Source organism: Bufo gargarizans, chromosome 1 (assembly GCF_014858855.1).
Source record: "Bufo gargarizans isolate SCDJY-AF-19 chromosome 1, ASM1485885v1, whole genome shotgun sequence".
Classification (NCBI taxonomy): domain Eukaryota; kingdom Metazoa; phylum Chordata; class Amphibia; order Anura; family Bufonidae; genus Bufo; species Bufo gargarizans.
This window is the reverse complement of record NC_058080.1, coordinates 690,907,765-690,931,646: the sequence shown is the minus strand read 5'-3', so window position 1 is coordinate 690,931,646 and position 23,882 is coordinate 690,907,765. Positions and strand designations below refer to the sequence as shown.

At 44.8% G+C, this 23,882-nt stretch overlaps 1 protein-coding gene across 2 annotated transcripts in view; it reads right to left on the bottom strand.

Annotated features, from left to right (window-relative positions):
- PARP8 (poly(ADP-ribose) polymerase family member 8) overlaps positions 1-17,816 on the bottom strand; it is a 276,892-nt gene extending 259,076 nt beyond the window's left edge. For both annotated transcript variants that reach the window (XM_044276222.1, XM_044276223.1), the window contains exons 1-2: positions 17,354-17,816; positions 16,972-17,026 (exon numbers count right to left, since the gene is read on the bottom strand). In XM_044276222.1, the coding sequence (XP_044132157.1) occupies positions 16,972-17,026; positions 17,354-17,444 (146 nt within the window). In that variant the 5' untranslated portion in view covers positions 17,445-17,816. The remainder of the gene's footprint in view (positions 1-16,971; positions 17,027-17,353) is intronic.
- Positions 17,817-23,882: the final 6,066 nt, after the last annotated feature.

Genomic DNA, 23,882 nt, shown 5'->3' with positions numbered 1-23,882 from the left:
TGGGCGACCATGTAATGCATGGTGGCATTGAGCCCACTAGAGTCCACTCTTCTTAGACACCCCCCCCCCCCCCCTATAACGTCAATATTTCATAGTGGGACATTTAGAAAGGGGTTATCTGAAATAAAATAAAAAAGAATCCGTTTTTTCCAGAAACGCTCTCTCCTTCATCATGTCTGGTATTGCAGTTTTATCCCATTCACCTTAATGAAGAGCTGGAATACCAGACACAGCCCAAGTGCAAGAGTGGCACTGTTATTGGACAAAACCAGCTCCCTTTTTTCTAATCCCATACAATTCCAAACATGTTCCAAAAGGGTGCTCTTAAAAGGGCTGTCCAAAATTCAAGAGGAAACCGGACAAACCTTGGGATAAACCTGCAATAAAGAAAAGAACTGACTGCCTGATCTTGTGCCACCTCTCTACTTCATGTGCACCACTGCAGCTATTTACTGGCCTCAGTCGTCATGTGTCATCACTGCTGAGGCCAGTGGTTGGCTGCAGCAGTGACGATGGATGGGACGTCACACTTCCAGTCAACAGTAGACTAGAAGCAAAGGGAAGGGAACAGAGCACCAATGAAAAGGTGTCCTTCTCTTTAATGTTAAATTAGGGGCCTTAGCTGATTTTATATTGGGGGTTGGATAACCCCTTCAAAGGGGTTTTCTGAGATTTTAATACTGATGACCTATCCTCTGGAAAGTTCATCAGATTTGTGAAGGTCCGACACCTGGAATCCACGACGATCAGCTGTGTATGAAGGCACCAGTACTCCTGTGAGCACCGCAGATTTCTTGCAGCTCACCAAGCACAGCGCCGTACAGCCCTATTCATTTGAATGGGGGTGAGCTACTCCTAGGTCGCGTGACACATGAACGTGTTGTCACTCGGCCTAGGGAAAGCAGAGAGAAAGCCACGGTGCTCACAGGAGAGCCATAGCCCTCTCAAACAGCTAATCGGCGGGGATCCCTGTCATCATAAGGATAGGTAATCAGTATTAAAATGTCAGAAAACCCCTTTAATCAACAGAAATTGGATTCAGGTACACATAAATGGGAAATGCTAATAAAAAGTGTGGTGTTTAACTAAATAAAGTAGAGTCAAAGGCATAGCAATTATATTAAGATAAGCAGGGGTGGGGCTCATCAACAGGAATTGTACTGAGATGAGCAGGGGTGGGTCTCATCAAAAGGAACTGTATCCAGATGAGCAGGGGTGGGTCTCATCAACAGGAATTGTACTGAGATGAGCAGGGGTGGGTCTCATCAAAAGGAACTGTATCCAGATGAGCAGGGGTGGGTCTCATCAACAGGAATTGTACTGAGATGAGCAGGGGTGGGCCTCATCAAAAGGAACTGTATCCAGATGAGCAGGGTGGAGCGTATCAATAAAAAACAACTGTATTTAGCTAAGCAGGAATGAAGCCAATCAATAGTATTAGAATAAGCAGGGGTGGGGCTCATCCACAGGAAATGTACTGAGATGAACGGGGGGGGGGGGGGCTCATCAAAGGGAAATGTATTAAGAAGAGCAAAGTTGGCACCCATCAATAAAAATGGCTGTGTTTAACTAAGCAGGGGTTTATCAGAAGGAATTACATTTATTTATTGGTGGCAAGAAGGCACAAATAACACACTTTGTCCATCTTTGTCTCTTTGTAATATAGGAAAACTGTTTTTACTTAATATCATAGCATTTCTGTGGACCTTTTTTGCAAATGCCCTCATACTGTCTGCCGCATACATAGTTTTTCTAATGCTTCTCCACCAGGCATAATTATATTGAGCTTAAATGCTAACAGTAAACAATTGAAGCAGGTGAGAAGATATATTCTCAGCACAAGTGAAGATATCAGTTCATTTCTGTGTGTGATTATTCATGAGCTCCATCCAGCCACTGTGCTAATTATCTTTCCGATATCACTACTGTTATCTGGATTAGCTCTCTGATTAATGTCACTATTAGACGGCCCACAGTTTGCTTGTAATTTTCTCAAAAATATTTGCACTCCCTATATCAACATTAATTTAAAGGCCCCAACTGGCCGCTTATTTCCCGAGCTAATGAGGGTGAATGGTTATTGTGATTTCATCGTACTATATGTATGCTATACAAGACATTGGGGAACATTTATCATGACAGGAATTTTTTAAGTTAGTTTGTTGTAATTTGTTCAAAAAATTATCAAATGTTGCTCAATGGGGGAGATTTACTAAGACTGGCATAGAAAAGTGTGCTGGAATAAGATGTACAAAATGTATTAATAGGCACAGGATAGGGAATAACTATTAGATTGTTGGGGTTCTACTACTGGGACCCCCACATCAAAATAACGGGGGCTCCCCGTAGTACCCCGTGGAGTCTCCTGAAATGGATGGAGTGGCTGGTTTGTAATGCGCGTTGCCGCTCCATTAATTTCTATCGAAGCGCTGGAGATAGACGAGTACAGCGCTCAGCTATCTCCAGAACTCCCATAGAAATTAATGTAGCATCAGCACGGATTTCAGACCAGCCGCTCCGTCCATTTCAGGAGCAGATCACCGGGAGCAGGCAGTTCCGAGAACATCTCGATGAAGGCCCCCGGCGGCTGGTCTTGGAACTGCCGGCTCCCGGTTACCGCATTTGATTTCAGACAGGCTTGAGGCACAGGTAAGGGCTTACCCGTGCATCGCCGGACGGGTGAGTCTACCTTACTAAAGATGGCAGCCCGCATGTGTTCGCTGGCGAACACTGCGAACTGACCATCACTGTTCAGGAGTGCTCCCGTTTTTGTGATCGATGGGAGTCCCAGCGGTAGGACCCCAACCGATCTAATAGTTATCCCTTCATAACGTTCGGTAACTGGAATACCCCTATGAGTATCACTTCTGTCAATATATTACTCCACCACCCCTTTACTGGAGTAAGATTGCGGCAATTTTTTCAACTTTTTAAAAAGTTAAATCGACAAATCAGCAGACAGCCAACCTAAATCAGCAAATCAGCTCAACAGGATAACCAGGTCCGCCTCCCAGTCACATTTGAAAACTGGAGTGAGTGGTGTAAAAATGTGAAATGTCAAAATTTTTGTCCAAATAAACTCATGAAGTCATAAAGCTCTATTCTGTGACTTTTTTGAATCCGGAATTCAGAATCAGCATATTGATTAAAAGAGGTGTCTGGTCTAGAAAACATATTTTCAAATTACGTATTAAGGCATTTAAGGACCCTCATCATTTTTTAGGCAGAGTGGGAGCAATAACAAAGAGTGTCTCTCACTATGGAGGACTAATAGGTACATTGGTAACACAGAGATTTCACTTGGAATAGTGTAACGCTTCCGTTCCCCTCTGGTGGTGCTGCAGGGGAACTAAACACTTGCTGCACTCCTCTGCATGTTACCGATAATCATGGGGCTACCAGCAGAGTCACTCATCCAAATATTTGTGCTGGCTCTTCTATATCTCCTATACCTCCATCCCATATCAGAATCCTGCACAGGTTACCAACAAAGCTGGTGCCCAAAGATGATGTCATACCAGGTTTTAAACCTCTTTCTGGTCTGTGAACTTTGCCATATTATATCCTATTAGTGCTAGTCTCTCCCTGAGCCCGGCTGTTTCCTGATTGCCTCATCTCACCCTTGGACTTTTCTCGGACCTGTTTATCACTTTGCCTCTTGGATTGCTGAGATCTGTGGTTCCACCGCTTTGACTTCAGCTTGCTCACACATGGCCACTCTCTTTGCTCCTGAGATTTCTGACACCTGTGGTTCCATGGCTTGGACACAGGCTTGCTTGGGACTTTGTCTCTGGTACTTCTGCTGACCTCCTGGACATTTGTTTCTACTACATTGCTACCGCCAATCTGAGGACACACCTCTTAAGTGTGACCCGGAAATTCACGATGGGAAAGTCCATCCTTCCTTGTGGGGACAAAGGATAATGAATGCATAATCCCTTAGACTGGGGTGAACCATGGCCTTTCCGCTGCCCCCTTCTTGCCCCTACCTGGTGCTGCCTGAGGTGCTCGCCTCACCTGGCCTCATTAGTGGCGCACCTCATTGTGTCTTTGAGGATCCACCACTGTACCATGGTATAACATGGTGAGACACACTGTGATCAGCTTATATCCGAGGGATCCTTCTGAAATAAATCTTTAGTCTTAAAGGGGTTCTCACTTCTGCAAGTAGCATTTGTTATCTAGAGGAAGTTAATACAAGGCACTTACTAATGTATAGTGATTGTTCATATTGCTTCCTTTGCTGGCTGGATTCATTTTTCCATCACATTATACACTGCTCATTTCCATGGTTACGACCACCCTGTAATTCAGCCGCGGTGGTCGTGCTTACACACTATAGGAAAAAGCACCAGTCTATGTGCGCTCCCACGGTCCCAGCCAGCGCTTTTTCCTATAGTGTGTAAGCACGACCACCACTGCTGGATTGCAGGGTGGTTGTAACCATGGAAACAAGCAGTGTATAATGTGTTAGTAAAATGAATCCAGCCAGCAAAGGTAGCAATGTGGACAATAACAATACATTAGTAAGTGCCTTGTTAAGTATTAACTTTCCCTACATTATAAATGCTATTAGCTGAAATGAGAAAATCCCTTTAAGAGAAAAAACCTCTATTGCAGTAATTGTATACGTAGCTAATTAGTTTTGGAAACGTTGTTAGACTCTACACTCGACGATCTGCTTCCGGAAACCTTCAGAATGCCGATCCTGCACATCCTGTCTGGGCGATTTGAGTACATGTATTTACAACAGCAAAAGTGGTCACAGGGAATTTACTTTGCAGTTCTAAGGTAGACAAGAATATGCTACAGAAACTCCCCGAAATGCACAGGAAGTATAATTAAGCAGATTACACAAGTTTTCAGATTGAAAAAAAATTCAAGATGGGGGGAAGTGCTTGAACAAGAACAATTTTAAATAAAGTGCAATCTGTGCACTGCGCTTGGTGGAGACATGTGTGGAGACTGGCTCCTAACAACCAATCAGGTAACTTTTTTCCCCCAAAGGAGCTTTAAGAGTCAGAGTATTACTGGCTTAAAGGGGTGTTCCGGAAGTTCGATATTAAAGACCTATCCTCACAATCTCTGATCCATGTGCGTCCAACACCCAGTGCCATTGCCGATCAGCTGTCTGAAGAGGTGTGGTGCCTACTGCACACCAAACACAGTGCCCTACATTGTACAGTGGCCATGTCTGGTATTGCAGGACAGGCCTATACACTTGAATGGGACTGAGCTGCAGGGAAGAAACGTAACCACTGAACGTGAGGTCGCAACGATCATGGGAGCAGTGTGGCTTCTTCAAACAGCTGATTGGCGGGGATCCAACTCCCGCACCCCCACCAATCAGATATTTATGACCTACTGTGAGGATAAGCCCTAAATATCAAACTCCCAGAAAACCCCTTTAAATAAAATTTAAAGGGGCAAACTATGTCATTTCAATATCGTTGTGCCTTTCCCGTAATGATTTTTACACTTTTGGTTACCAGCAATGTAACCCAGCGATCGCTTGGACATGATATAACACTGGATGAGGAATGGATGTAATGCAGGATGTGCTGATGGTTAATACCTGAGCCCGAGCTAAACCAGTGACAGACAGGTGAGTGACAGAGATACAGTGACTGTAGAGGGACGGACGGAAACTTACATTATGGTGACATGTGACAGCAGAGTTAATATATCTTTATCAGAATGTGTCTGGGCATAGGGACAATGTCTCCCTGCCCCCAGTTTCCTAGTGCCGGTAGCCTATCAGAGGCTGGCGCAGGTGGTGAGATGATATCATCATCATCTTGCCGTCTGAGCCGGGCAGCAAACAGCTCAGGACACCGCCCGGAAGAGGCCTGTGCCCTGCATCCTGACAGCCGCATGGGGAGGTCATTATTAGAACCGGGGGGTGAGGCACTATGGGGACATTGATTCTACTGGGAGCACTAAAAAGGGACAAAGGGGAATTTTTTTACTGGCACACATTATAATGGGGGTATTTTTGTACTGGCACACATTATAATGGGTTATTTTTGTACTGGCACACATTAGGGGGCATTTTTTTCGACTGCCACACATTGTAAGGTGAATTAGTACTATTGGATGGCACCCTGGCACAATTATTTTTTGGGGACTCTATGTTTATGGCACTATTAGTGTCAGGGGCATGATTTGATGGGCACAGTTATTTTTTAGGGGTCTGTGTGGCAATAATTATTGAAGGGGGCACTATCTGTGTGGTACTAGTATCTACAGTATAGTATTGGGGAGCACAGTAGGCACAGTATTGGGGGTGGCAGGATGAGGTGTTCAGAAGGTGGGAGGACGATGGAATAGTAGGAAACTAAGATATCTGTTTGTCAAACACTGCAGAGATGAGATACGGCTGGAAGAAATCATCATGGCGGTCTGGTCCAAATGGAGAAGATGAGGAAAGACAACATCTATGTACTTCACAGCAGACAACACAGGATGTAAGAGGTATGTGGTGCGGTATTAGGTTACTTTCACACCAGCGTTTTCTTTTCCCGCACTGACTTCCGTCAAAAGGCCTCAATGCCGGAGAATAACTGATCAGTTTTCTCCCCATGCATTCTGAATGGAGAGCATTCCGTTCAGGATGCATAAGGTTGTCTTTAGTTCCATCATTTTGACTGATCAGGCATGCTACGGTTTTATCTCCCGCGAAAGAAACTGAAGACTTACCTGAATGCCTGATTTTCCATAGGAATGTATTAGTGCCGGATCCAGCATTCAAAATACCGGAATGCCGGATCCGTGCTTCCGGTCTGCGCATGCGCAGACCAAAAAGAAAGGTGAAATTTTTTTATGTTGGATCCGTTTTGCCGATGACAACGGAAAGACGGATACGGCATTTCAATGCATTTTTCTGACTGATCAGGCATTTTTAAGACTGATCAGGATCCTGATCAGTCTTACTAATGCCATTAGTTGGCAAACGTTTTGCCGGACGGAACTGCTTGCTGGATCACTCTGCCGCAAGTGTGAAAGTAGCCTTACCCTGTATGTTTTGTAGACCTGTATTTCATATTTTTCAAGTATGTCTTTAAAGAGGACCTGTCACCACAAAACGCAATGCAGTGTTCCCTAACGCTGGGTTCACACCTAGGCGTTTGTCAAACGCGCGTTTCTATGCGCGTTTTTGTCGCGCGTTTTATGCGCGGTTTTTTTAATAGTGAACGCGCGTTTGGGTGATTGACAGCAGTGTTGTCCAAAGAGTCTATGGCCCAAACGCGCGTCAAACGCGCCAAAAAAAGCTCCTGTACTTGTTTGAGCGTCGGGCGTTTTACAGCGCGATCGTACGCGCTGTAAAACGCCCAGGTGTGAACCCTTCCCATAGGGAATCATTGGTTCTTGCCTGTTGTGCGTTTTACAGCGCGTAGGAACGCGCTGTAAAACGCTCAGGTGTGAACCCAGCGTTACTCCAGTCCTCACGGCCCACCTGCCGGTCATGATTTGAGAATATCTCGTAGAATGAATACCTGTGGTAAGTCCTGGTGCACTGACACTAACTCTATCACCTGCTGAATACTAAAGAAATCCTGAAAACTTGAACGGCAGGTGGGTCCTGAGGACCGGAGGTGAGGAACATTGATGCAATGCAATCTGAAAGCACCGTGTTATAGAGCAGGAGGAGCTGAGCAGATTGATATATAGTTCCCCACTTGTCTACAGGGGGCAGCAGTGTCAATTGAGGTAACAGGTAAATTTTTCCCGCATAGTGAATTTTTATATTTTTTTTTCAATTCCACCCCATTTGGAATTTTATTCCTGCTTCCCACTACATTGTATGCAACCGTAAATGGTGTAATTAGAAAGTACAACAAAAAATAAGCCCTCATAAGGCTATGTGAATGGAAAAATAAAAAAGTTATAAATCTGGGAAGGCGGGGAGTGAAAAACGAACACGCAAAAAAAAAAAAAAAAAAAAGGAAAATCACAAGGTTCTCTATGGGTTAACAAACCTTGGGATTTGACAAAGGAATACAGCCAGGCCAGATATCTAGCCGTAGAGAGCTGTTCTGAGTGCGATGCCTTGGATGCAGCTTAGGCAGGGTGCTGAATCTCCGTAAATAGGCCGGTATGGAGCATTGCCAATACCATGGAGCACTTCCAGGGCCGGTCACACACCAGACGCACATTGCAGCATCACAAAGCCGTGCTTCCCCAATGACGTCATAAATTCCAGTCCGCGCTTCCAGTAAACGCTTTACAATGCTAAAATTAATAGTGAAAGACAAGTAGGAGAAAAACAAGTAAAACGCTTTCACTTCGCAGATTATATACGGCTTAATGACAGCATTTAACACGTCTTCACGCTTCATCTTTCAGAGACCTCGCTGAGGTTCAGTCAAATGCCTGTCACTTTAAAGCCTCATTACTCTAAGCGATGGTGTAACACGAAGACGAGTGCAGAAAGTTTCTGCGGCAATTTGTGCCTGCCTTTATATTGGCTAAGTACATCAGCAGGGAAACATTTCCTAAGAGTATGTTCAGACGTGTTGGATTTAAAGGGGTTGTCTCCATAAGGGTCTGATCGGTGGGGGTTTCCCCCACCGATCAGTATAATGGTGTCCTACTGGCCTGTCTTCCCTTATTGGAATTGGGTGGAGGATACGCAGGCATCCGGAGCTGCATTCAGCTCTATAGGGCTGCCGGAAATAGCCAATCGCTTGTACTCGCCGATCACTGGCAGTCCCATAGAGCTGAATGGAGCAGCAGACACACATGATTGTCCACTCTTCAATTCAAAGGGGGAACACTTGTCCCCTATTCTAGTGCTCGGTGAGGGACCAGCGGTCAGACCTTCACCAATCAGACACAGGATAGAGAGTAAGTTGTAGTAGTGGGACAACCCCATTAAGCCGACACGTATTTTCAAGGAAATCCACCAGCACAAATCTGAGACCTGCGCTTAGATTTATGTTACAAATGTGGATCTAATCAAGGATTATCCACATCATTTAAGGAGCTAATGTTTAGCTGAACCATGCAGAATCCATGAAAATAAGTAGCAGGTGAAATCCGGCAACCTTTTCCAGCAGAGGAACAGACTGCCGGAGTTCAAGCCAGAAACCACCGTGCACCACTAGATCCCCATTCACTGTAATAGTATCCAGCCACTCTCTGGCATCAATGCCGGCTTTCAGACGGCCCAAAAATGCTGTGTTTAGTATTTTTTGTCTGGCCTAAAGCCGGCATATATTGCTGGATATAGTGACCAGATCAGAGTGCTGGAGTTCACAACGCAGATGTGAACCCGGCCTTACCTATTTCCACTATGGATGTTTTACCCAAGTTTTCCACAGCATGTAAGCCATTCACATAAATGGGATTGCCATCAGATTTAATACTGATTGAGGGCTCATTCAGACGGCCGTATGTGTTTTGTGGTCTGCAAATTGCGGATCCGCAAAACACGGATACCAACCCGTGTGCGTACGGTAATTTTCTGACCGCACGTGGCCGCCACTCTGATAGAAAATGCTTATTCTAATAATGAGCCTTAAATCAGAGCTAAAATCCGTGGCAAACCTGACAACTCAGACTATTCAAGAAAGGTAAAATGGTGGAAGCATGCAACTACAGACCGGTATGTCTGACATCTGTGCCGTGTAATACATTTCAAGGTATTCTAAGAGATGAGCTGCAAAAGTATGTAGTGGTGAAAAAACTAATAACTAATAACCAGCATGGATTCATGCAACGCAGGTCATGCCTAACCAACATGCTGGGTTTCTATGAAGAGGTGGCACAAATCTGTGTAGGATGCTTAAAATTCAGCTTGATTGTGAGATATTACAGAAAGACCTAGATGCTGGCAGCGCAGGCAAGAACGCAGCGGATGAACTGTAATGTTGATAAATGTAACGTAATGCACCTCGGTCACAGAAATCATATGGCTGCATGCACAATAAGTGGAATAAAACTGGGAACAACACAAGAAAGTGACTTGGGTATTCTGGTTACAAGTCAGCTAAGCAGCAGTACTCAATGTCAGGCAGCAGCTGCTAAAGCAAATACGATTTTAGGGTATATAAAAAGAGATAAAACCTGTGATTCCAGTGTGATATTACCCCTCTATAAATTTCCACATCTGGAATATTGGCTTCAGTTTTGGGCTCCACATACTATAAAGTATATAACAGAGCTAGAAAGGGTTCAGAGGGGTGGACAGATTATTAAATGAGATGGAAGATATAATGAGAGGCGTAAAAAAATTAGGGTTGTCCAGCTTAGAAAAAAACGACTTAGAGGTGATATCTTTTACATGTAGAAATCCATCTGAGGTCAATACAAAGATCGGGCACAGGATTTCTTCATTCAAATGACTTCACAAAAGACCAGGGAACGTTCATTACATGTGGAGGAAAGGCGATTTAGATATGAAGGACAGGAAAGGATTCTTTACAGTTAGAGGAGTGACACTATAGAAAACCTTGCCCCAAGAGGTAGTTACTATGTCAACATTTAGAAAAGGGCTAGATGCTTATCTAGTAATAAACGGCATTGAGGGTCATAATTAATCTAAGAATTAATATTGTATAATTGAGCTGAGAAAGGCTGGACTTGATGGACCTGTGGTTTTTTTCAACCGATGTAACTATGTGCGATTTGTTTTTCCTCTTTGTAAATGGGGGGGGGGGGGGGGGTAATCAGCACAAATGTGTGATCAGAGACATAAAAAAGAGGTAATTCCACGGTTTTGTACAAAATGTCATGCCTCATACCACATGTATGGTAGTGGCAAGGTTTTACTGGAACCAGGAGTCCAGCTGGTGCACACTACCTGTGATAACTGCAGTGCCTATCACATTACAAGGGATTGTCCAGGATTTTGATATTCATGGCCTATCCTCAGGATCTCCACCAATCAGCTCTAACTTTTCAGCTCCTAGTCAGTGCCGAAGCTACACAGCGCCATCCTTTGTGCTGAGGACAGAGCTGGTAACTGCAGCACTGCACCCAGGCTCGGACTGGCCCACAGGGGTACAGGTGAAACCCCCGGTGGGCCTCTGAGTGAGGTGGGCCCCTAGTCTCTCACCCCCTGCACCAGTGGCACATAACACAGCAGACTTACTGCACTACATATATACAATGTACAGCACCTCAACCAGCCGATGGTCATATAAAAATTTGATTATTAAAGAAACTCCCCAGTTTATTATTCTAGACACGATCCGAGCTGAGATGACTTCTAGGTATGGAGGAAAGCTGCCAGTGTCCTCTTATCCCCATGACCTACCTTCTCAAAGTATTCAATCCTCTGGTAGCATCTTGCTGCTGTGTGAGCACGTAATATTTGAATGTATCCGTACAGTGGGCCCCCAAAATAAATTTTACTGGTGGGCCGTAGGCATCCCAGTCCGACACTGACTGCACCCATCTACTTCATTGGGAGCAGCCATGCAGTCTTCAGCGTTATTTGACAGACCACCCACCGGTCGGATATTGACTGCCTACCCTAGGCCATCAGTATCAAAATCCTGGACAACTCCTTTAGGCCTCTTTCACACGACCGTATGGCTTTTTCAGTGTTTTGCGGTCCGTTTTAAACGGATCCGTTGTTCAGTTTTTTTGTTTCCGTTGTGTTTCCGTTTCCATTCCGTTTTTCCGTATGCCATATACAGTATACAGTAATTACATAGAAAAAATTGGGCTGGGCATAACATTTTTAATAGATGGTTCAGCAAAAACTGAATGAATACGGAAGACATACGGATGCATTTCCGTATGTGTTCAGTTTTTTTTGCGGACCCATTGACTTGAATGGAGCCAAGCACCGTGATTTGCGGACAATAATAGGACATGTTCTATCTTTTCACGGCACAGAAATACTGAAATACTGAAACGGAATGCATACTGAGACACTTCAGTATTTTTTGCTGAACCATTCAAATAAATGGTTCAGTATATGTTCCGCATACTGAACTCAAAAAACGTCCAGTATACTGAACGCAAAATACTGTCGTGTGCATGAGCCCTTAAGAGAGTATGACCTGTCACTACTGAAGTAGACATCAATGGGTTTTAAATGGCATGGGCAGCCAGAGCTTGCACCCCCAACGTTTAGTACATAAGAAGTGGAGGCACCACCCAACCTAAAGGTGGCCCCTGCTTCGAAAGAACGCAAAAGTCTTTTCTGCATATAAAGCGCCCAAAGATGTTGCTACAAATGTAATCTTCTGTAAATGCACAGCAATAAACACAAATCAAGATGAGCTGCCTGACGTGGAAAATTATCACCACTTGCAAAATAAATGTAAAGCAAGAATATTGTCTCCCGCGCTATGCAATGCTCGCAGTCACAATCAGCAAGCACACACGCTTCCATTTTAGCTCTAGGCTTATTTAGATATTACCCAGTAATGTTATGCATCTTAAAAAGTAATTCCACAGAAAAAAAAAAGAAAGAAAAATCATTACTTACTGCAACGCCTATAAGATGCGATGTCCTAGTGTTCTCTGATGGTGGCAACAGCACCTGAAAGTGGTTTCTGCCAGTGAAAATGCCTATATGTCATTTGTCTGCATTTTCCTGGAAAATATATTGTTGGCCTATCCTTAGAAGAAACCTTTAATGTGTAATCGGTGGGATTCGGACATCCATGACCAGCACCGATCAATAAAGCTAGGGACCACAGTGCTTACTGGTAGACCATGGCCCCTTTAATAATTTTCCTGATGCAGCAGCATATCGTGTGGCTGGGCCTGGTACTGCAGCTCAGCCTCATCCACCTGACACAGGTGTCAGACCTCTACCCCCGATCTGATACTGATAGCCTATCCAAAGAATAGGTCATCAGTCAAAACACTTGAAAAACACCTTTAAAGTCGTTGGCTGCAGTAGCGCATGTGACCCCAACCGGAAATTTACAATCCGGAAGATCGCCAGGCTAGTTAAAGAAGGCCAAACGGCTGGAAAATCCCTTTAAAGGGATCTGGAGATTAAACACCAATCAATCACTAAGACTAGGCTATGACCATGTCTTCAGTCCTGGCAAGTCTCCTTGACCATCCCAATCCTCAGTGACAGGGACATTGCTAGAGATAGAAGTCTTTCTCCAGTATTATACATGGCACATGGTAGGTTGGGGCTCTGTCACAGCTTTTACCTTGAGGCCCAGGAGCTTCATGTTCCATATCTGCTCAGTGGTGGAAAAACGGAATACCATGAGATAAAGCAGTTGCTTGGGATCTGCGGAGGTTACTACTGTTCTTACATCTTAGTGGGACCCCATCCCCATAAACACTTTATAGCTGTTATAAAGCAAGTAGATTCAAGTGAGGGTAATATGTGTGTGCGTATATATATATATACATATATATTTCATATACTATATTATAATGTATTCTGTACCATTTTATATCATTTTGGAGGACCGACCCAGGCACAAATCCCCCTCCTAATCCTTTGGTTATAGAAGTTCTCATCTAGTGGTACTGAGCAGGCAGACTCATTTACCCGGCTATGTTACCCGGCGAGAACAGGGTTCAGCTACCATATGTATATCCAGTAAGGGCACTGCTCAACCATAGTGGACAAAGGATCTTATGTCTTTCTGTTGTCCATAGTAAACTTCCTACTATATCCAGGTAATGGCAAAGAGTTGGCATTAAAGGGAACCTGTCACCGGGATTTTGTGTATAGAGCTGAGGACATGGGTTGCTAGATGGCCGCTAGCACATCCACAATATCCAGTCCCCATAGCTCTGTGTGCTTTTATTGTGTAAAAAACCTGATTTGATACATATGCAAATTAACCTGAGATGAGTCCTGTCCCTGAGATGAGTCCAGCATGAAGGAGCCCAGCACCGCCCCGCATCCTCCGAATCTCCTCCTTGGTCCCCGACGTCACAAAGCTAGAGCGCCGCAATCTCGCGATGCAGGAGCTAGCGCATGCGCAGTGTCGGCATAGTGTTCCTTCCCTGTGCTGGCATCAGCCTCAGGGAATGAACTGCGCATTGCGAGATTACGCTCTAGCTTTGTGACGTCGGGGAGCAAGGAGGAGATTCTAAGGATGCGGGGCGGTTCTGGACTCCTTCATAAGGGACTCATCTCAGGTTAATTTGCATATGTATCAAATCTGTTTTTTTTTACACAATAAAAGCACACAGAGCTATGGGGACCGGGTATTGCGGATGTTCTAGCGGCCATCTAGCAACCTATGTCCTCAGCTCTATGCCCAAAATCCCGGTGACAGGTTCCCTTTAAGTAATAGAGGGAGATCGAGTTGTTCAAAGCCTAGGTGTCATTCTCAGGGGTACATCCACTATGTAGGTAGGTACATTGGGTTTGGGAATCTATTGCAGGTGGATGTGTGTCTACTAAGCCGCCCAAAAGCTAGAGAGACCTATGAGAGCTTACTCTTCTCTCCCTGCATGGCTTAGTACATGTTTGCTGTAGAATACAATGGCGCTTTACCAAAATGCATAATTCACATAATTGGCAATAATGGTATATTCAGATTTCTGTGAATGAAAATCCATTGCGCGCATCTGAACGCGGTTGTTTCTGCGACCGGTGCATTGATTTCTGCAAATCCCTATTCATATGAACTGGACAATTGTCTGTGAAGCTTCTCATTCATCCAGGTCATGGTATATCAGTAGTAATCAGTCACAGCAACAGGCTTATTACTACTGATATACGGTATATAAATAAACTAATTCCAGTTGCTCTGAATTATTACTACTGAAGTGGACAATTGTGGGAATTTCTCCGACGACCCTATAGAATGTGAACAGACCATACATCTTCAGTTCCATTACTAATATCAGATTGAACACAGACACTACATTAGCTTTCCAAGGCATTGCAGAAGCTGATACGCCACCCATAAGTCACTGACAAAACCAATGCTGTGTTTTTTTATCCGCGTCCGATCCCCATTTTTTGTGGATTGAACATGGCCCCATTCATTTCTATGGGTCCGCAAAGAAAACGGACAACAAACAGATGTCATCCACGTGCTGTCCGCATCCGTGTGTTCGTTCCACAATTTGTCCTATTCTTATCCATACTGCATTTTTAGTAATGGGGGTGAGAAAAATGCAGATTTCACACGGAAGGTGTCCGGATCCGTGGTTTGAGGACCGCAACATGGACGCAGTTGTGTGCATGAGGCCTTAAGGGCAGGAATTGCCACATAATACCTTATATTTCACAAAGAAAATGGATAAATCACAATGCTGATCTGTGATCACGTAGAAGCTTTAATGTCAGATCTAATGTACTGTATCTGAAAGGCATCGCACTGTGAAGGCTCATCTGTACAGAGGTTTTATATACGGTGTGTATATATATATATATATATATATATATATATATGGTATACACACACACATGTATAGTAGAAAGGTACAGTTTCAAATGTACAAAAGAGGAGATAGCAAGTAAATATATAAAATGATTCATTATAATAAAAGGAGAAATATACTGTACATTAAAAGCATCCTCTGGGCACAATACCCCAATTCTGCTGAGTAATAGGTAAGAAGTAGTAATGGTCCCCAAAGTCGTATCCAGGAAGTGTTGACCTGAAACGCAAAGGGCTCATGCACACGACCGTGTTTTACATCCATGCCTGATCCGCATTTTCTTGCAGGTTGCATATGGACCCATTCATTTCTATGAGTCCAGAAAAAAAACTAAAATCGCACGCGCCTGGATGTCTTACTCTGGTCCATATTACGGACAAGAACAATCCTTTGTATTGACAGGAGTGAGAAAAATGGAAGGTATCTGTATTTTGTGGACCACAATATGGACATGATCATGTGCACGAGGCCTAATTCTGTAAAAGAGGCATTATGCATAATTAGAAACCGGATGACAATCATATGAAAAAGCCGCGACCTCTCCTTATCGTAGCTATAATATACCCTTACGGTGCTTACTGTATATTATAAGCCCCACAGACCGCATGGCGACTTGTGCGCCACATACCACATATCTGGCGTGATCTGGATGCACTTGTTCTTTCTTCAGTTCCACTCCCCGTACAGCCTGTCCACCATGGATTCCTGTTGGCTCCATCACCCCATACCAAACCTGCCCTTGTACGCCCCCTGTACACGTGTCCAGCTATCTGGCTATCATTTGCCTCTCAGAAAACGCAGGAGGGGAACTGAGCCAGAACGGATCCCATCGTTTTCTATGGGATCGTGCACACACATACTGGGCAGCACGGTGGCTCAGTGGTTAGCACTGGTGGCTAGCAGCGCTGGTTGTCCTAGGTTTGAAGGGCAACATCTGCATGGAGTTTGTATGTTCTCCCCGTGTTTGCGTGGGTTTCCTCCGTGTTCTCCGGTTTCCTCCCACACTCCAAAGACATCCTGATAGGGACCTTAGATTGTGAGCCCCACTGGGGACAGTTGGCTGCTTATGTCTATAAAGCGCTGCGGAATATAGTAGCGCTATATAAGTGCGTAAAATAAATAAATACATCCGGTGCATCAGTTGTGACGATGGACGTCAAAAAGCGCCGGACAGAAAAACGCTGCATGCTCAGGCGCCATCAGTGTATGGACGCCGGATCTGCGCAGTTGGCCGGAGACATATGAGAAGCTAGCCTACGTCAGGCGTTGTCTTTGTAAGGCTGCAACTTTTTAACTTGATTTTCTGTCACATACAACATGGTTTTATCATCTGGGCTAAGCTCAGATCCAGAAAAAGAGCCAAAGATGCTATTACTACTACTATTAGTGCTAGTAGGAATAATATAACTAGGAGACGGTATCCAGTGCCGTATGTAACAGGAAGCAAGATACAATGCAATCTTTACACCATGTAAGACGCGGATCCCGCTTCTGCGTTACATTTCAGTGGTTATTACATGTAACACGTCTGTTGTCACAGCCTTTCCTGGCAACCTGAGAAGAGCTGGTGTCATGGCAACACAGTCCTATGCATAACATGAGGCATGTCATTAAGGAAATGGAATAAGACAGTACCTTTTGGAGCCTCCTAGGAAGGTAAAGGTGAACGTATTGTCCGAATATCTGAAATCTGGGGGACAGAATAAAAGCAGAGAACATGAAAGTATTGTATTCCTAGAGCCCAGCAGCTTCCATAGCAGCCCACAGACACCCTACATGAAGGAAACCCCATTTCAACAAGTGCACCGCTGCCATGGCAACAGATTTTAGCTGTCAGCGGATGCATATAGATATAGACAGACAGACAGACAGATAGATCTCAGCTCTTGCTATATGTAAATGAATGGAGGGGGGGGGGGGGGGTCATTATACTGAATTGCAAAGCATCTTGACCTGAATGGAGGAAGAGGGCACTATGGGCATGGTATTTGCCATCTCTCCATATGCAATAACTCACCTGAAAACAGGCAGTCCTTTTCCGCCTTGCACTTTTGAATGACAATGTCAATATCCTTCTGAATCCTCTCTTGCCTTGAACACATCCCCATGAAATAAATCCCTGGGAAAGCAGCTTTATTGTCCCCCCCAGTTCAGTGTGTAATAATAAAATGATGGTAAGAAAGAAGCAAAGCCTTGGTGTGGTTGTGTCAGCCCAAGCTTCTTCTCCAAGAGGTGGCTGTTGCTGGAGGAGGAGGAGGAGGAGGAAGAGGAAGAGGCTGCTGCTGCTTCTTCTGCTGCTGCTGTTTTATTGCAATTTCCCCTCCTGACAATAGACTGAGTTGCTGAAATCCTCCCCCGGCTTGTCAGTGCAATAAAGAGAGGGAGTGAATGATCACAATGATCAGCTGCTCACAGGGAGAGAGTGAGAGGAGCAGACAGTGGAGGAGAGAGGCAGAGAGGAGGGGGAGAGCTGAGGCTGCAGAGACTGGATGTGCAGCTGCAGACACTGTACACACAGGCACATCAGCCCTGGAAAGCACTGCCCCCCACTGAGTCACACCCACAGACATGAGACCACAGGGCTTGGGGGCTTCATCCTGGTCTTGCTGGGTCTGACACATGTAGGCGGGCTGGATCCTATACGTGAATGATATCTTTGTGATGGGATGCATGTGCAGGCTCCGACTGGCCAACAGAGGAGCAGGTGAATCCCCCCTGAGCAAGGCGGACCCCCTAGTCCCTCCACATGTGGCACATGATACAGCAGACTGAGGGCACTACATGTAGATAGGCAGCATACACCACCGCAGCCAGCCTATGCTCATAGAAAACAATGGGGCACATGTACTAAGGGACTTGTGGCTATTTTAGGTGAAAAATAGTCAAAAGTCCCCTTTTTTAGCCGGCCGTGCAACAATATTTAGTTGCACAACCAATTTTATGCTGTGCCGGCCAGTTGGTCCAGGAGAGGAACAGACTACCAGACTTTACCGTATCCAGCAGTTCAGGGGCGGACTGTGAACTTAAAGTGGTCCTGGAAAAAATATTAAAAGTGTCCCTCTGACGGATCAGGTAGCTCAGATGTGAAGGTACCTTTATTATAGATGCATCAGGTGGCTGAGATGACTTGTAGGCACAGAGGCTCGCCAGCCTCCTTTACCCAGGGACCCAATTTTTCGAAGTCGCTGCAGGGACCCCCATCATACAGTAGGGGATCTTGTAGTGCCTTGCAGCTGTCTGCCGCTGTGTAAACAGGTAATATTTGTAGCTGTACAGTGGCCTCCAGAATTAATTTTACTGGTGAGTCCTAGGCAGGGGCGTAGCTAAAGGCTAATGAGGCCTGGTCCAAGAGGTCAGCTTTTGCCCCCCTTCCCTCAGTACTTTGTTGCAAGGGGCATGGATGCTCCTTGCTTTTCTGCTGCCTGAGGCAAAAATGTAAACAGTATGTCAAATTCTTAATCTAACCCCTTCCCTCCAGCCCTACTGTTAGGCTACAGCTACATGGCAACACTGGTCACGGCCAGGATCACAGAATTGCGGTGATCCCATAGAAATAAATGGAATCGCCACGCAAGTTGCAAAGAATCCAGAACTGATGGATTTCTTGCGACTGATAAGGTGATCCCATTCATTTCTATGGGATCACCACTACTCTCCGATCCTGTCCGCAACCAGGGCGGCCGCGTAGCCCTAGCTTAAAAGACATACTTGGAAAACATTACATACAGCACTACAAAACATACAGGATAATACAGCACCACATACCTCGTACATCCAGTGATGTCTCCTCTGATGTAGAAGTTTTCTTTCCTCATCTTCTCCTTTCAGACCAGACCACCATGATTATTTCCTTCAGCCATCTCTGGTCCCTGCAGAGTTTGACGAACAGACATCTTAGTTTCTTACTTTTCCATCATCTTCCACACCTTCTCAACACCCTGTCCTGCCACCTCCAATACTGTGACCACTGTGCTTCCCAATACTATACTGCAGAAACAGTGCCCCTGAAAATGCTAGTATCACACAGATAGTGCCCTCTTCAATAATTATTGCCACACAGTGCCCTAAAATATGACTGCGCCCAGCAAATAGTGTCATAAACATAGCGTCCCCCAAAAATAATTGGTCTAAGTTGATACTGTGACAGGGTGCCCCCACAGTAATAGTGCTCCCCAAAGTCTCACCAATAGTAATAATGCTTTGCCAGAGTGCACTGTTACTAGTGCCCCCAATAGGAATAATGACTCCACTGTGATCATACTAGTAATCGTGTTCCCCTTAGTCCTCCCAGTAGTAATAATTCTCCTTATAATGTGTGCCAGTAAAAAAATGCCCCCTTATAATGTGTGCCAACACAAGAAAATATCCCCTTATAATGTGTGACAGTACAAAAAATACTCCCTAATAATGCATCCCAGTGCAAAAAATGCCCCCTTAAAATGTGTGCTAGTACAAAAGAAATGCCCCCTTCTGTGTGCCAGAACAAAAATACCCCCTCTTAATGCCCTTGGTAGAGAAAATGTCCCCATAATATATGCCAGTATAAGAACATACCCCCTTATATGTGCCAGCACAAAATGGTCCTATTTAATACCCCTAGTAAATGCACCCATAGTGCATCCCCACCCCCCACATAGTGGCCCAACAGCATGGTGCCAAATAAAACACAATAAACTCAAATACTTACCTCCAAACGGCTGTCAGCAATGTGGTGCAGGCCTCTTTCGGCCTGTGTCTGGAGCTGTACATGGCCCAGCTCAGGCGGCGGGATGATGATTACACCATCGTGCCATTTGTGCCGGCCTCTAATAGGCTACAGGCACTAGGCCTGAAGCCTATTAGAGGGAACAGCGGGGCAGAGAGACATCGTTCCCGTGCCCTGCCACAGCATCTAGCTGTATCGTCGTCCTGAGGAGAGTGATACATAATTGGCAGTGCACCACTCACAAGGGGAGGGGGCCCTGATTTAGGGGCCATTGCGACCGCTGCAACCCCTATAGCTATGCCACAGCCCTAAGCACCCCAGTCCGACACTGTTCTTGTAGAATCCTATGCTCCTATACCATGCTGGGTCTTTTACTTGTATAGCAGACTGGATCCTATACTTGTGTTGCAGGTTGAATCCTACTAAGATGCCTTTGTATGGTAGAGGCACCAGACAAAGGGAGGACTTGTAAAGGTTAATGATGGAGTACAGTTTACACTTTGCTTTCGTGACCCAAGACTACAGTGTATGAATTTAGTCACAGATCAGTATGCCGCATAAAACAATTCAGCTCAAACAGTGAAGGTCGTTGAAGCAGGCTATCAGCAGGCCACGTAATCCATGGCCACAATTATTGCTCTTCCAAGCATTCCAGTTCCACTCAGCCCAAGTTCCTCCAACCTCACATCACTCAGGGACCGATAACCATCACAAATGCTGCCCTGACTCGTCATCCCAAATGATGCTCTATACCCGCCACAACCCACGTGGGTGACATGCCATTACAAGGCATGAACATCTCCACACTGGTCACTGAGACAGGCATCTACACTGTTCCTGTCAACCATGGCTTCTGGGGTCAACACTCCCTAGCACCATTTTGCTCAGGATTGCATAAGACCCCATAACTTCCCCCTCATCTATCAAGCCCTTCTGCAACGACCTCTCTCCCCAACTATGTCAAAGCATATTTAAAGTGACACAGCACTAAAAACACATTTAACCTTAGTAAGATGGTTATGATTTCTGCCAATCTTACATACCCCCCAAACCTAGTTTTACAATTGCCATCCTCGACAATCACAATGACCACCTGTTCAAAAGTTAAACATTGTAACAACTATTAACATTATTAAAACAATTTTAACTTGAGTTCCAATGTCTTGAGCAATTTTACTGTCTCTCGGCCACAACACCGCTATTTACACTCATCGGCACAGAAGAGATACCATTTATAGTCATAGAGGATATCTCATCTTCTGGCCGTTAGCCCCTTCCTCCGCCTACAAGCAATTCAGAAACATCTGACCCACAATCTCTAGGCTCCTCTCTGCAAGTTCCTTTGGGCTCCCCTTTAGCTTCCATCTTGGACTCATCTTTAGCTGCTTCCTTCAAGGCCTCAGTAGACATTGCACCAACCCCATCTTGCCTGAGGATGGTGTCAGCTGTGAATCCCCTATCCTCCAAGGATATCTTTGGATCTCTAGGTGAGCTGGCTTTCACAGCCTTGGGCGTCCTCTGCCCTGTACCTTATTCACCACTACCTCTGTCATTTCTTGTCAACTGCTGACACATCACCTGTGTAGTGGGAACAGAGTTCCACCCACTCTACATACAAGCCTTAGATATGTGGGTGACACAACATCATAACATCCTCAGGCTGGTCTCTGATACTGGCACATATACTGCTTCTGTCAATCATGGTGGCTGGTGCCAACACTTCCCAAGAACCATATTGCTTAGGAGAATACAATACCCCATAACTGCCCTAACCATACCACTATAGGGCCACCCCACCCTACTAACCGACGATCTACAGAGCCATAAGGTATTGCCAGCATCCAACTACATATTTAAAATGACACAGTGAAAGCAGAGGAGCTAGGGTGAATTTAGTAATGTAAATAGCAATAAAAAGTAGTCCAATGTGGTGCCAGTTGGCGCATCTAGGTTTAGAGAAAGTTTCTTTGTTTAGTCTGAAATAGAGGTGTGGTGTCACTGGAAATGGTCATAAGCAAAGCACCAAAGTTGCCCCACAAAATTGTCTATCCATGCACCACATTTATCATCCTGCGTGAGGCACTGATATTAATCTGGTGCAGGTCTAGACGGCCAGTCTAAGTTTGCACCATCTACAGGTTTAGTAAATCAAGTCCACTGTATATACTGAAAGTGGTGTGACATCGTTAGCAAAATCGTTGAGCAAATCGAAGTCCACAAAGTCCGAATTTCAAGGAAAATTAGATTCACCGCGAAGCAGAATTTCCTTGTGCTTCATGATAGCGAATCGATTTTTCCCTGAAAAGGTGTAAAAAAACATACTTACCTCATCCATTTGCTCACGGTGGGCCGGCCGCCGCCATCTTGAGTGAAGGTCTCGCACGAAATCCCGTGTGCAGTGAAGTATGGCTTCACCATGCAGGCCGACGTGATGACGTCATCCCGGGCCGTGCGAGATTTCACACCAGATCTTCAAATCAAGATGGCGGCGGCTGGCCCATCGCGAGCAAACGGATGAGGTAAATATGATGTAATTTTTTTTTTGTTTTTATTTTACACTGTGTAATTGCTATCAGATGCTGTGATCAGCTATGAATCTGAGGGGTACAATGATGGGGATGGGCGCAATCGCCGCTCCCTGTTATTGCGCCCACTACTTACAAAGAAATGCACTAATGCAGTAATTTGCTTCAAAGTGAATTTTTTTGAACACTTCACTCATCTCTAGCTAGATCCTATAGTGTAACCATGTTATTTAGAACCTATATCTGTAGTGTAGCAATCCTATACTTGTAGTGTAGCAATCATAGCTGCCCCATATATCTGTAGTGTAGCAATCTTATACTTGTAGTGTAGCACATAATTGTCCCCATATCTGTAGTGTAGCACATAATTGTCCCCATATCTGTAGTGTAGCACATAATTGCCCCCTATATCTGTAGTGTAGCAGTCCTATACTTGTAGTGTAGCAATCCTATACTTGTAGTGTAGCAATCATAATTGTCCCCATATCTGTAGTGTAGCACATAATTGTCCCCATATCTGTAGTGTAGCAATCCTATACTTGTAGTGTAGCAATCCTATACTTGTAGTGTAGCAATCATAATTGTCCCCATATCTGTAGTGTAGCACATAATTGTCCCCATATCTGTAGTGTAGCACATAATTGCCCCATATATCTGTAGTGTAGCACATAATTTCCCCATATATCTGTAGTGGAGCAATCTTGGGGGGGGGGGGGGGGGGGGGGTATATCTGCTGTGTAGCAGTTGTTACTGGAGCCTATACTTGCAGTGCAGTAATTTAGGAGGTAGGATATATCTGTAGTGTAGCAATCTTGGCTGGATGCTATACTTGCATTGTAGCTTGCTGACGGTCACACATAACCACCATGTTAATGCGCATACAATACCGGATGTTTCACGTAAAATGCTTGCAGCACGGCATAAAATAGACTTAGTGCACAAAGAGCATAATGTACAAAGCGGTTACCAGTGGGAAACCTGAGTTGCAGTAATACTATGGTATATATGGATCATTGGCATCAGTTGCCATGGCGATGGAGAAAGCCAGGGAGAACACGATTTCTATTTTTGCATGACCAAAATTGACCTTATGGAAATTGTTCCACCTAGTGTACACTATGCTGGTGATTCACACCCTTTCATAATGGAAAATTGCGTTTGGCTTTACCTTAGTAAAAATAACTATTAAATCAGTTTCTTGCCATTCCAGGGAGTGACTTTCCAGAATAATATGTCATGTGTTTGTGCATGAGGAATAACACTATTTCTGGACAGTGGAGGCTGGCTGCTGTGATGTCTCCTATACACAACATGCA